The sequence below is a fragment of the Myripristis murdjan genome, chromosome 22, assembly GCF_902150065.1.
Source record: "Myripristis murdjan chromosome 22, fMyrMur1.1, whole genome shotgun sequence".
In the NCBI taxonomy this organism is placed as follows: domain Eukaryota; kingdom Metazoa; phylum Chordata; class Actinopteri; order Holocentriformes; family Holocentridae; genus Myripristis; species Myripristis murdjan.
Window position 1 is genome coordinate 12,451,555 of NC_044001.1, and position 12,712 is coordinate 12,464,266.

Genomic DNA, 12,712 nt, shown 5'->3' on the forward strand with positions numbered 1-12,712 from the left:
CTCAATTAAAAGACCACACACAAGCTGTGTATAAAAGTCAAATACAGAAGAGACACTTTCATTTCTTGATGATCCTCACTGTGTTTACATCTAGCCTTCATAGCCCAGGGTGGTCCAGCTCCCTTCATCCAAACCCTGCCCCATCCCCAGTGTAGGAGGATTAGGGAGTCAAGGCATGTTAACATTCTTAGTGCCTTTTACCCCATGTTAGAGGGTCAGTAAACAGGATAGAGGGTGTCTGGTTGTATTTTACTGGAATGTCAGCTTGCACCATAGAGACATTTCCTCTCTCTCGGGATATTTGGGATTCTTCAAGACACCCTATGGGAGATGGGAGTACTCTCCCTGATCTGTTGAACTCAGCACTGGGGAAAAACCTTGAAAGAACCAGTAAATACTACCCACCCCCAATGGGGATACGTGGCCATAGCTTGCTCACTGTTCTCATGACCTCAGCACACACACACACAAACATACTGTACACAAAAACACACAAACACAAACCGAGCCCACTTCCTGATTTAGAAGAGATTTAGCGGTTTAGCCAGTGTTGCTTCTTGACCTACAGTAGACCCAGCAGAGGGAGAGAGGGACTGGGGAGAATGGGGCCAAAAATACTCCACAAGGCCAGCCAACAGGAAATATAAACTGATTCACTTTGGTGACTTGTTTGTTTTTGCACTAAGAGCCAAAATTGAGATTCAGTTTATTCATGGAAAAACAAAAACAAACAAAAAAAATGATGTGCTGACACCAGCATTCAACAAATTTAAACTTAATTTACTGACAGTTTAAATTGAAAAATGTGTGATGTAGTACTTTATCAATGTTACATGTTTGTGTCAGTGATACAAGCCACGTGTCCTCCTCCCATATCCTTGTGCCTCCCCTCTCTTCTCTGTGGCTAGTTCTGCAGTAGTTTGCTGTGTGCAATGCATTCCTACAGGTTTTTTGACTGTTAGTAAGTGGGTGACCCTGATCTTGTTGTGCATCATCTGCATGCTGATTCGCATCAGTCCCGCCAACAGCAGGAGGACCTTGTTGAAGCCACTCATCCGCAAAGTGCTGGCTGGTAGTCACACTGTGTTGTTGACCGCTAGCTGGCCTGGCTAGGCTGCAAGTGTGTGTGTGCTCTTGTGAAAAGTATTCACCCTTTTTTTTCCCCCGGATGCTTGTTTTGATTATGTAATTGCAAATGTGCACTCTTTTGCAATGAAATAGGATATTTCATGAGATTATTTGGGTGTCAGTGAAAGATGAAGCGATAAAGAATGTGGTTATTTGTGTAATTTGTTGTATCCTTTTTTTTTCTTTGCACTTCAGTCCACTTCAAGGACTAACTGATCACTGTATGTTTCCAGGGAGCATCTACTCGAGTCCAGGCTTGTACAGTAAGACCATGACCCCCACCTATGACTCCAGGGATGGTAGCCCCCTGTCGCCCACCTCTGCCTGGTTTGGGGACAGCCCCCTCTCCGAGGGCAACCCCAGCATCCTCGCTGTCAGCCAGCCAATCTCCTCACCAGATATCCTGGTCAAACTCTACAAGCCCCAGTCCCTTCTGGACAAAGCCAAAATCAACCAGGGGTGAGTTGAACTTTGCTTAGTGATTTGGTGGTTTAATAGAACTGGATCATAGTCTGAAATGCTCTGATGGAGTTCAGAGGGAAGCTGTTTCAGACAGGCAGTGTGCTCTAAATCATATTTTCTGTGTGCACAGGTGGCTGGACTCATCCAGGTCCCTGATGGAGCAGGACGTGAAGGAGAATGAGGTGCTCCTGCTGAGGTTTAAATACCACAGTTTCTTTGACCTCAACCCTAAGGTAAGACACAGACACATCATCATCTTCACAGTAGGCAGCTTGAGAGCCCCTGTTTCTTTCCTGTGGCTTGGCTTTTAAAGTGCATTAAAATCAGAAAAAAGCCACTGAACAACCTTATAACAGTTTTACAGTACAGATGGGATCACCGATGACATTTCCTGAGATAACATTGGGCCAGTTGAGCCTTTGTGTTTAGCTGTTATTTTATCTGAAAGACAGAAAGCATCAGAGTTGGGCAGTAGTGACTAATACCACACTAATACCACTTTTCACAGAGCTTGCAGTTTTTACATCATGTACACTACCAGAGGTCCTGGACTGCATATTTCTTGTCCAGGCTAGCTGGTGTAATACTCTTCCAGCCTGACTGAAACGCAGCATTTTCTGCTACAGCGGTCTCACTTTACAACGACACTATGAACATGAGGCAGAGTCCAGTCTAAAAGATGATGATTTATTGGTCATTTATCATGTTTTATAGACTGAGTTACACTGAGGTGAAGCCAATAATTATGGCCTGTTGCAAGGTTCAGAAAACAGAGCTGATATGCTGGTTAGCCTGTTACACTGAATGCAAGTCCCAGATGGTAGTGTGATTTTAGGTCAGGGTAAGGGGCCCTAGGTAGGGCCACCCAATTGAGACTGAAGCTGTTAGGTTAGTGTTTGGAGGAAATGCCTCTCTGCAAAATCAAGATTTTTTTTTGTTGACAGTATTTTCAAATATTTCAAATATTAAGTGTCTTTTAGCCTATTTTATGTGCCTGATGAGTGAGGTTTGCCATATATGACAATATGTTGAGTTTCAAGTTTCAGCTACCATGTTTAAGTGTTTCAAAGTCACCATGTTATACATTTCTGTCATTGACAACTTAACTGGCACTATCTGAATGGTCTTGTTGTAAACCACACTCAACTCCAGTTACTGATCTGATCTGTAATCTCAACTGTTCCTTGTGTGTGTGTGCGCGTGTGTGTGCGCGCGCGTGTGTGTGTGCGTGTGTGTGCGTGTCAGAGTCTGAGAGTTAGAAAGAAAAGAGAGAAATGGAGGGTGTATGTGTGAGAGTGAGTGTGTGTTTATTCAATGTTTTGTTTGTATGGGAGTTAACTGTTATTTCCACCCCCTGCAGTATGATGCCATCCGGGTGAACCAGCTCTATGAACAGGCCAAGTGGGCCATTCTGCTGGAGGAAATCGAGTGCACCGAGGAGGAAATGATGATGTTTGCTGCCCTGCAGGTGAGATGGGTGCATGTGTGCGCTCTTGTGTCTGTGTCAGGTCTTAACTGCTCTGGTTTTGGACTGCGTTGTCAGCATCTGAAGTTTAAAGACCTGCAGTTCTCTTCTCATTAGACAGGTTGCCTTCTCAACCACAAGCTAATGAATTGGATGGGCTTCCAGCCCAGAGCTGAGCCATATGGCTGCCCATTCCGCTGCGGCATGCTTACAAAAACTTGGCCATTGCACATCTTTGCTGAAGGAGCTAATAAGGGTATTAGCACCCACACTCCCACTGGGCCTCTTAATATGCTACAGTATCACTAGGCTTTTAAAATGTCCCTTATGAATGATTAATTACAGTTATCTTGCAAGACATGAATTCTCTTGTTCCACATTTAAACTGAGTTCAGAGTCATTTTGATAATCCAGACTTTTTAAATAATAGGTCTAATGAATGTTAAATTCACTAGACCAGTATGTTATCAATTATTTGCTCTTGTTGATATAACATGCTAATATTCCCAATATTAATTTCTCTCAATAAGGTCTGGTCTTGAGGTAGTGAAGACAGTTTCTACTTGTCTACAGTGCTAAGCCTATAAACCTGAGCTTATGGTATAATTGCAGTAGACCATGCTGGTCATATGGCACCTTGTTGTAGCCACTCATGCAGCAAGTCTGCCAACGTTACAAGACTCCAGACGCCTTGTTGAGACTTAAGCCCACTGCTGGCATCTGACACATTATTTCCTTTCTGTGAGCAGTGTACAGCAGGAGGAAGGGAAATGGTGAGTGTAGATTTATAGGGCAAGGAGGGAAGTGAGATAGATGTGAGCCCCCTTTGCCCCCTCAGGTTGCCCCCTTACTCTGAGGGGTGGTACCCCTTCTATTTCCGACCCTCATAAAACGTGGGTGCCAAGACCTGAGGACGCCACCCTGTCCTCACCCACAGGGTAATTATAGAGCATCTCGGGCAACAGGACCAAGCGCCTCAACTCAGACCACCCACCCTCGCTAGACAGACAGTCTGACAGACCTGCTCACATTCTCTAAAAGCCCACTTACACTGTGAGGTGTGAGGTGTGTTTCATCAGAATGGTTATAATTACACTTCACTGGTGTCTTGTTACACTCCTCTGAGAAAGGATGCTAACCCGAGTGCTGTGTTTAGACTGGTGGCTAGTCTGTCACTACCTGTCTGTTAGCACTGTACTAGCTCTCTTACTGTGTTTCAGCTGGGCAGTGTGAGCCTAAGGTTCATGGCTAAGATTTCACTGACGAGGATCGTACGCCATGTGCAGGGGTTGAGCTTCACAGAGGGAGGCGGCTATAGAGAGTGGATACGAGGGTCTAAATAAAGACCAGTGATTGTCCACATCCCGTAGCTGGCTGGCTAGTGCTAGCAAGCTATCACCTGGTGCCAGTTTGGCATTGCTTAGGAATTAGAGATTAGCTCACTGAAGCAGGAACAGTAATCAGCATCATAGTCTTGCCCAGAAAAGAGACTTGGTTCACAGCTGGTCAGTACACGTTGTACCTCAGCCCAAAAACACATAAACACACAAACACACACACACACACACACACACACACACACACACACACACACACTCATACTACCAGTGTTGAGCACATTACTCACAAAAGGTAATAACAGGCATTTAAAAGTAATTGGTTACTACAATGTTACTTTTGTTTGAAGAACGTGTTACTTATTACACTACTTTCTGTTACTGTCAGCAACATAAGCACAGAAGTCATACGGCCCACTGTTAGTAGCCTATGAAGTTCTTCATCCATTCACTCATTCATTCATTCAGTTATTAATGCTTGTAATTATTCCAGAGGGAGGCAACACTGTACAGCCTAATGAAGGCATAGGCCTTGAACAATTGACTATAGGAGAGCACTTAATGCGGAAAGGACACGCCTAGATCTGTTTGCGAGCCTACATTACAATAGAAAAACTTGCCAAAGTATTATTTCATATTACACCCCCATTAACAGCTGATCAGTAGTCACTGGCAAAGGAATCTTCTTCTTCTTTGGTGGTTCATATGAGAAGGAAACTAATATAGTTGATGTTTTTTTTTGTTTGTTTTATGTTGACATGACAGGGGGCATGTTTCTTAAATTCTTAATAACTAAACATTTGGTTGTACTTTGTATTATATTTGATTATAACATGATGCTGGACATTTAAGTAACTGTGATAATATTACCGAAATTATATTGGTAACGTGCTATGTCACTTAATTACTGCCAAAAGTAATTATACAGTAATGCCTGACTTAAAATGCATTACTCCCAACACTGTACACTACACATGGGCACAGACAGTTCGTTTGCGTACACATGTACATTGTGGAGATGGGCTAAAATGAATATTCAGAATCATGATTATTTTGATTAAAAGTATCATGGTTTTTTGGTCAGTTAATCACTAATACATCATCATTTCACATCATGGTCATCATTTCACCATGGTCTGTACTGAAAAAAAAAAAAAAAAAAACAGTACCCATAAGGATATTTTTCATGTTCCCTCATGCGGGTTTAAAAGAACACAGGCAGCCATGTATAAATGAATCACTCCCACTAATCAAAAGCTGTTATTGTGATAATCAAATTCTGAAACAGTGTAACTAACCATCAGATGTTTTATAACAGCTTATAGTAAAACTGGAACCTGTCAGGCGTCCATTGGAGCAACTTAAACAAAGAGTCATTAGATCACAGTAGGCGTGACAGCCGGTGAAATGGTTTCATCAGACCCCTTTGTCCCACATTCTGTAATCTTAGCTGGCTATAGTGTCACATCTCTCTCTCTCTTGCTCTCTCTCCCTCCCTCTCTCTCGACAGCTGTTCACTCATGTATGGGGGTGGTTGGTGAAGGGCTGACATTATAAATACCATTTGTCAACAAGTTGTATTTAGTGTCTGTGACTCACGATAGGAGGAAACCATGGTCATCTTTTTGGTAATGCAGCCATCCCGACTAGTTGACTTGGTATTTCCATTGTTTCAACAATGTACAACCTCTTGTCCCATCCTATTGCCTCAGTCTCACATATGTTCCTAGTAAAGACAAATTTATGGCTGGGTACAGTTCAGAGATGTTCTGAGAACGCAGCGTCCAGACACTCCCACTCATTTCCCTTCCTAAATCATAAGCTCTAGTCACGTCACCCAGTCCTCATCCTGAGCCTGGTGTCTCTTATTCACATTTATAGTCACCTCTAAAAAGTAAACTCAAAAGTACTTTTTATCTGTGTTAACATGGTGCAGGCTGGCAGCACTTGCTGACATAAATGCCAAAGAAGTCTTAAAGTATTTATTTGGCAATTATCACAGACTACTTCAGTTTTATTAGAAAAAGTTGGGCGTTTGCGCACCAGTAGCACACATAGTGGGAAGCTTTATAGAAATCAGCATAACTGTTGACCAAGGTGTTGGAATGACTAACAGTTGCCAGCAGACTGTCTCCTAATTTCTCCCTTTCTTTACGCTGTTAATCCCCCAAATTTTCTACCGGTAAGGTTCATATACACCTGCTGGTTTGAAAGACAGTCTTGTAACTGGAAGATTAAAAATGCAAAATAAATAAACAGTGGACTGTCCAACTTGAAAATCTGTAGGATACCGAATAAATCCTCAAACAAAACATCATCCAAAACTGACCTCATTTGCTATGTTTTTTTCTTCCTCAGTACCACATCAACAAGCTGTCAATCATGTCTTCAGACAACCACATGAATAACAGTGAGAAGGAGGTGGATGAGGTGGATGCAGCCCTGTCAGACCTGGAGATTACCTTGGAGGGAGGAAAAACATCCAACACACTGGTATGACAGCGATACCACATCACATGTACTGGGCTTGTGGAAGTGTTTCCATTCAGTTTCATGTCCGTGTGTGATTTTATTTGTTTGTATTCCTAACTGTGCAGGCTTTGAAGTGGAATTGGTGCTAAGGACATTCCCATAAAGTCTGCTTTCATCAGTTGCATGATTATGTAGCTATAATCAACATATACAAACAGTGATTCAGGGGAGGGGAAATTACAACGAGTTTTAGTGCAAGTGCAAAATTTCACACTGTTATTTATGAGGCAAACAGCTGGTGGTATGAGATATGTGATGCTTAAATAAACCCAACAAAGGCTGCATTTTAAGATGGGCAGCTTGATATTATAAGCTTCCATTGTTCAGGCTGCCCTGCCTTGAAAACGTAGTAAGTTCATGCAGCTTATCAGAGGAAGCTGCACTTTGACGTATTACATAAGCAGTGTTGTCTTTAGTATGCAATGCTGAACGATGAGGAAGCATAGAAAGTTAGCCTGAGGTCATTGTTTTGGTTATGTTTAACCACGTCTTACTCTATTATGCTGAAATTTCTTGGGCTTTACAAACTATGTTTTGGTTCTCCTTTTCCTTCTAGGGTGATATCACATCTATTCCTGAGCTAGCAGACTATGTCAAAGTCTTCAAGTAAGTCCGTATCTACAACTATCCCATCATCTATGACCCTACTTATACCCTATTTACTTTCACTTTTCCAGATGTTATTGGAAGACTCAAAACTCTATGTGAGTGCGTGCAAAGATTGCATTTGTACAAAGGATGTTGCATCTACTATCAGGCAAACCAGGAAATGAAGTTTTCTGGCTAGATATGAGACCATTGCCTGTTTTGTGTCAGTGTAATGGCCTGCATTGTGTGCCAAAACGACATTTGCAAACTGAGTTCTCAGTTCTGTTTTGGAAACTGATAATGATGGGACCAAGCATTTTCCAGCATAGTACTCTTTTGGATGAAAACCCTTGTAACAGGCAGGTGGCCGTTGCGGTTTGGTTGTCTCGTAAAATATATAAACCGTGGTGGGTATTATATTAAGAGGCATTTCCTCTGTAATGGTCTCACGTTAATGTTCACGCCCAATACTGGCTTCTCTCCCATTCGCCGTGCTGACTTTGCACTGCAGCCCACAAAGCCTGAGAAGGGGCTTTCTTTCTTTCTCTTTTTTTCCTCTGTCCTTTGTGCTTACGTACCATCTTTCTTCCCCCAGCCTTACTCTTGACCACTAATAAAGAAAATGGCTGTTTTTTCCATCTGGGGTCTCACATGTCTCCCTCTGTCTGTTCTATATTTTCCAGACCCAAGAAACTGACGCTGAAAGGCTATAAGCAGTACTGGTGCACGTTCAAGGATATCACAATTTCCTGTTACAAGAGCAAAGAGGAGGCACATGGGACACCTGCTCACCAAATGAATCTTAGAGGTGCAGACACAAATGCATGTGCACAACACAAAACACACAACACACACACACAAATATTATACGTGTGTGTGTGTGTGTACGTGTATATGTGTGTGTTTAAATACACCCACTCAAAAGAAGGCACCACATGCTCATACAAGAATGCTGACATATTCTAACACAAGTGTGTGATCTATGATGGTGTGTGGAGAACGAATGTGACTTTTAACCCCCTATTCTTTCCCAAACTGTGGCTTCCTTCATAGGCTGTGAGGTAACTCCAGATGTCAACATCTCTGGTCAGAAATTCAACATCAAGCTGCTAATCCCTGTGGCTGACGGCATGAATGAGATCTGGCTCCGGTGTGATACAGTGAGTCTGATGTGGATTTAATTAAGTCAATACAACATCAAACATATGTCATAGTGCTATTATTCCATTCAAGTTGGTGCACTTTTAAAGCTATCAAATTAATGATGCACAAGAGTGCATATTCCATCATCATCCCAACCTGCTTGACTCTCCATCTAGGAGAAACAGTACGCCCACTGGATGGCGGCATGCCGCTTGGCTTCCAAAGGGAAGACGATGGCTGACAGCTCCTACAACTTGGAGGTCCAGAACATTCTGTCCTTCCTTAAGATGCAGCACATGAACCCTGACCCCCAGTTCATTGAGCCCATCACCACTGATATCAACCCGGAGTGTCTGGTGTCACCACGCTATCTGAAGAAGTACAAGAACAAGCAGGTAAGCCATGCAGGAGAGAGACTGCCATGTTCTTGTATGGAGCTCTAACATTACAACAGTACTTATAGCCTCTTAAATATGACTACCCCTTTTCCACACAAGAACCTTTTGAGGAACCAGGAACCCTTACCCCTGTCTCCATCAGAAAAAACCCAAAACGGGCCCCAAAACGGTTCCTGCAAATGACACAGTACTCTCCAAAGCCCTGGGGGCCATCAGGGTGGAGTTTTAGCTCTGACGTTATCTAATTAGTTAAATGTTTGATGCAAACCACACAAAAGCACGCTTTTAAAAACATCAGATTGTAATCAAGACTAGTAATCAAGGAAAAAAACATACCAATAATCTGTTTTCAAAACACAACTGACTCCACTACTCTACATAAATCCTCCTCCATCCTCAGTCTTATTTTCAAACTCTCTGCCTTAATAATGGGCTCAACATCTTCCATGTTGCAGCTGTTTTGCTGTTGTCAGCTGCACACAGAATGACGAGATAGCTCCTCCTTATTCGCATTAAGTTTGTTGTTCTCAGGGTGCGGTTGAAACACAACTATACAAGGTGATTCGTGATTCATGCGTGATTTTGTAGATGTTTCCATAAGATGGAGCTACAGCAGAATGGAAGGTAAAATGTTAAATGTGCTGGTTGCAAAGAGACAAAGAGAATGGGGTAGCTGTGAAGTCTTCTATGTATTTTGGGGGAGGTTGTTTACATGGTTGATGAGTGGGCTGTGAGGGCTGGATGGAGGAGTGTCTGATGCTTCCCAGATGGGTGCCTCCTGGCATCAGGGTTGTCTTGCATTGGAATGTAGCCTCCCTCTTCTCCCCCACCTCTACTATGCCTCCTCCCTCCTCCTCCCCTCTCTACCTCTCTCTCTCTCTCTCTCTCTCTCTCTGAGGGGAAACCAGGACAGCAGAAAATCCTAACCACTCAACTTGCTTACAGTAGAGTCGCTCATGTCAGACCAAAGCATGTGTTGTAAGGGATACCACACACACCTTGTCTCTCAGTTGTCGTTTTTGCTAGTAGACAAAAGGGAGGAGGGATAGGAGAGATATTGCCGCCGGACTGCTCATCCCATCTCTCTAGATCTGTGGTCACAGAGGAGAAGAAATCAGAACAGACATAGCAGTCCAAACAGAACATTAAACCACCAACAGACATCTTAATAACCAGGTGTTATGTTTAAGCACTAAAAATGGGTTAACTTTCTTGTAATGGATAGGAAAATTGTACCCCATGCCCAGTGGATTTTCATGTAAATAATAGGCTGGTGTGTGTACATTGGAACAGCTGAGTACACGCCTGCCATAGCTGTGTTACTTGGTGCTGGGGGGTGGTGGTGGCGGTGTGTGTGTGTGAGTGTGGGGGGGGGTCTACCCCATAACATACTCACTGAGACTGGTTTTGTTTAAGCTATACAGGAAAAGTGGAATTTTTCTAGGGGGTTGGAGGGGTGCTGGAAGGATACTGGTAAGTGATGACTCAGAAATGGTCTGGGTCTGGGTAGTAACCACCGCCTGACACATACTGGATGTCTAGGAAGAGACGTAGACACACAAGCAGAGGAAGGTTTACAAATGTGACTCTCATACCGGGCGGGCCATCAAACAGGAAATGTTTGGGAAGGGATGCATCAAAAACAGCCAAAGGGTTGTCTGCCATATTTGGCTTTTAAAATAAGTATTAACAGAAACTGATGTTGACTCATGCTCGCAGCCCAAGAACAAGTCAATTTAGGAAAATAGTGTCAGCGTTTCTGGTTGAATGTCTTTGAAGGAGCACGTAAAGCTCTTGAAGTTGTCAATAACAAGACCACAGTAAGAAGCAAGATTGTATTTGGTCTTTCGTAACTGTTGGGGGCTTGCCTGTGTTTCTGTGTATGGCTGTGGCTGTCTGGCCTGGTACCATACTCAGTCACAAACCCAGACGGATAGGAGGGTATCCCCAGGCACAACATGAAAAAGCAGGACTGTGGCTTGTGTGTATGCGTGCCTATAAACTCACACGTATGTGTACTCATGTAGTAGGCGTGGGCCATCCAGGAAATGAGCCGTGCCTGGGCGGGAAAAGTGTCTGGGAAAAGCTGCTTTGCTCCCAGTCAGCTGTGGGAGCCATGCAGGGTGCTGGCCCACCAAAAAATACTGGACTTCCTCTCTCCAAACTGTCCCGAAGAGACTTCCGTGTCACAGTTCCCAGAGGATAAACAAAGGAATTTTTAGATCACTTGGACTAATTTGGTTTCTGGCCAAACATATACCTTTACATAAGAGAAAACAAACAATAAAGGCACAATAATAAACCCAGGGGAAATGGTCACATGGCACCCTTCAGTCTTACTGCCTCTGCTTAGGTGGTATACACCGCCATCTTGTGGATGGAAAGGCAACTACAGACAAGTTGTTGGATTATGACAAAGGCACATTATGAAAGCTGTATCATTGCCTTGGGTGACAGTTGTGGGACAACTATCAAGTATTATTTTAACTGAACAACGATACATGAAATTATAGACCCAGTGCCCACCCCCTGTACAAACCAGACAGTTTTTCAGTATAACACCTTCTCCTTTCTCTTCCAGATTATACAGATCATGTTTGACTGCTGCTACTGTACTTTCGTTCCCTCTTTAGACTGAATATTGCATGACTGGCCCGGCTTCACAGCCTCTCTCTCCCCTCCTTGTTTGTCTTTTTTTACAAGCATTGCCTGCTATTTTGTTGTTTTTAAATCTCTCTTCTCCCAACATTGGACTTACTTGCTTTTTTTCTTTGTCCATTTTTTTCTTTCTTTTTTCTCTCCCCTGTATGCATCTCCTTCACTACTCTGTCCTTCTCCCATCCCTGCCTCCCTTCTTCAGCCAGGCTATATCAGGGACTTGGTAAGTTAAGTTGTGTGTCCACTGGGTGCCTAAAATTGTAGATATGTGCACAGTACTGTAAACTGTCTGTGTCCCTGTGTCTCTAAAAGTAGTTATCTAACACTTCCTAGTGGCTGATAGTGTTAGTAGAGTGTACATAGAGCCATTCTCTCTAACCTCTGGATGTTACTTGGCATTAATTTCTCATCTCTTTCAACTACTAACATTTTTCAGAAGGTCGTAATATTTTAGACAAGCAAATGACACAGAAGTATACTCATATGACACTGAAAAGATTAACCACTATGTAAAATTTAGGAAAGAAAAACCCAAGCCGGGCAGATAGTGAGGACACTATTAAATTTAATAAAAATAGTAATAATTATGATAATAATACATTTTATTTGTATATAGGGTTTTCTTGGCACTGTACAGACTGTACACACAAATTATTGATTTTGTATTTGTTATGTATTCATTTATTTATTTATTTATTTTAAACTCTGTTGCTGTGACAACAACTTAAGAGCTATAATGGAACAAATACGCATACACATACATGCACACACACTCTTTCACCTTTGCATACATAAATAAATAACTATATGTATATAGGGGGAAGCTCACCATGGTCCATTAGTTTGGTGTTTTATATTTCCATGGCAACCTTCTGGTAATGGGCTGACCTTGAGTGCCTCCTTGGCTTTAAGGACACAGCCAAGGATATTCTTCTTCTTTTTTTTTTTCATGTTCAGTGTCTGCATCTGCATTCATAGGATGGTTATAGTGCGGTGATGGG

The 12,712-nt window shown here is 42.7% G+C and overlaps 1 protein-coding gene across 2 annotated transcripts in view; it reads left to right on the plus strand.

Annotated features, from left to right (window-relative positions):
• Positions 1-12,712, plus strand: part of fermt2 (FERM domain containing kindlin 2) — a 44,302-nt gene that overhangs the window by 27,793 nt on the left and 3,797 nt on the right. The window contains exons 5-13 of one of the 2 annotated variants that reach the window (XM_030044723.1): positions 1,362-1,587; positions 1,721-1,823; positions 2,951-3,058; positions 6,751-6,885; positions 7,481-7,530; positions 8,196-8,320; positions 8,566-8,672; positions 8,832-9,050; positions 11,914-11,934. In XM_030044723.1, the coding sequence (XP_029900583.1) occupies positions 1,362-1,587; positions 1,721-1,823; positions 2,951-3,058; positions 6,751-6,885; positions 7,481-7,530; positions 8,196-8,320; positions 8,566-8,672; positions 8,832-9,050; positions 11,914-11,934 (1,094 nt within the window). The remainder of the gene's footprint in view (positions 1-1,361; positions 1,588-1,720; positions 1,824-2,950; positions 3,059-6,750; positions 6,886-7,480; positions 7,531-8,195; positions 8,321-8,565; positions 8,673-8,831; positions 9,051-11,913; positions 11,935-12,712) is intronic. The other variant, XM_030044724.1, reaches the window with a different exon arrangement.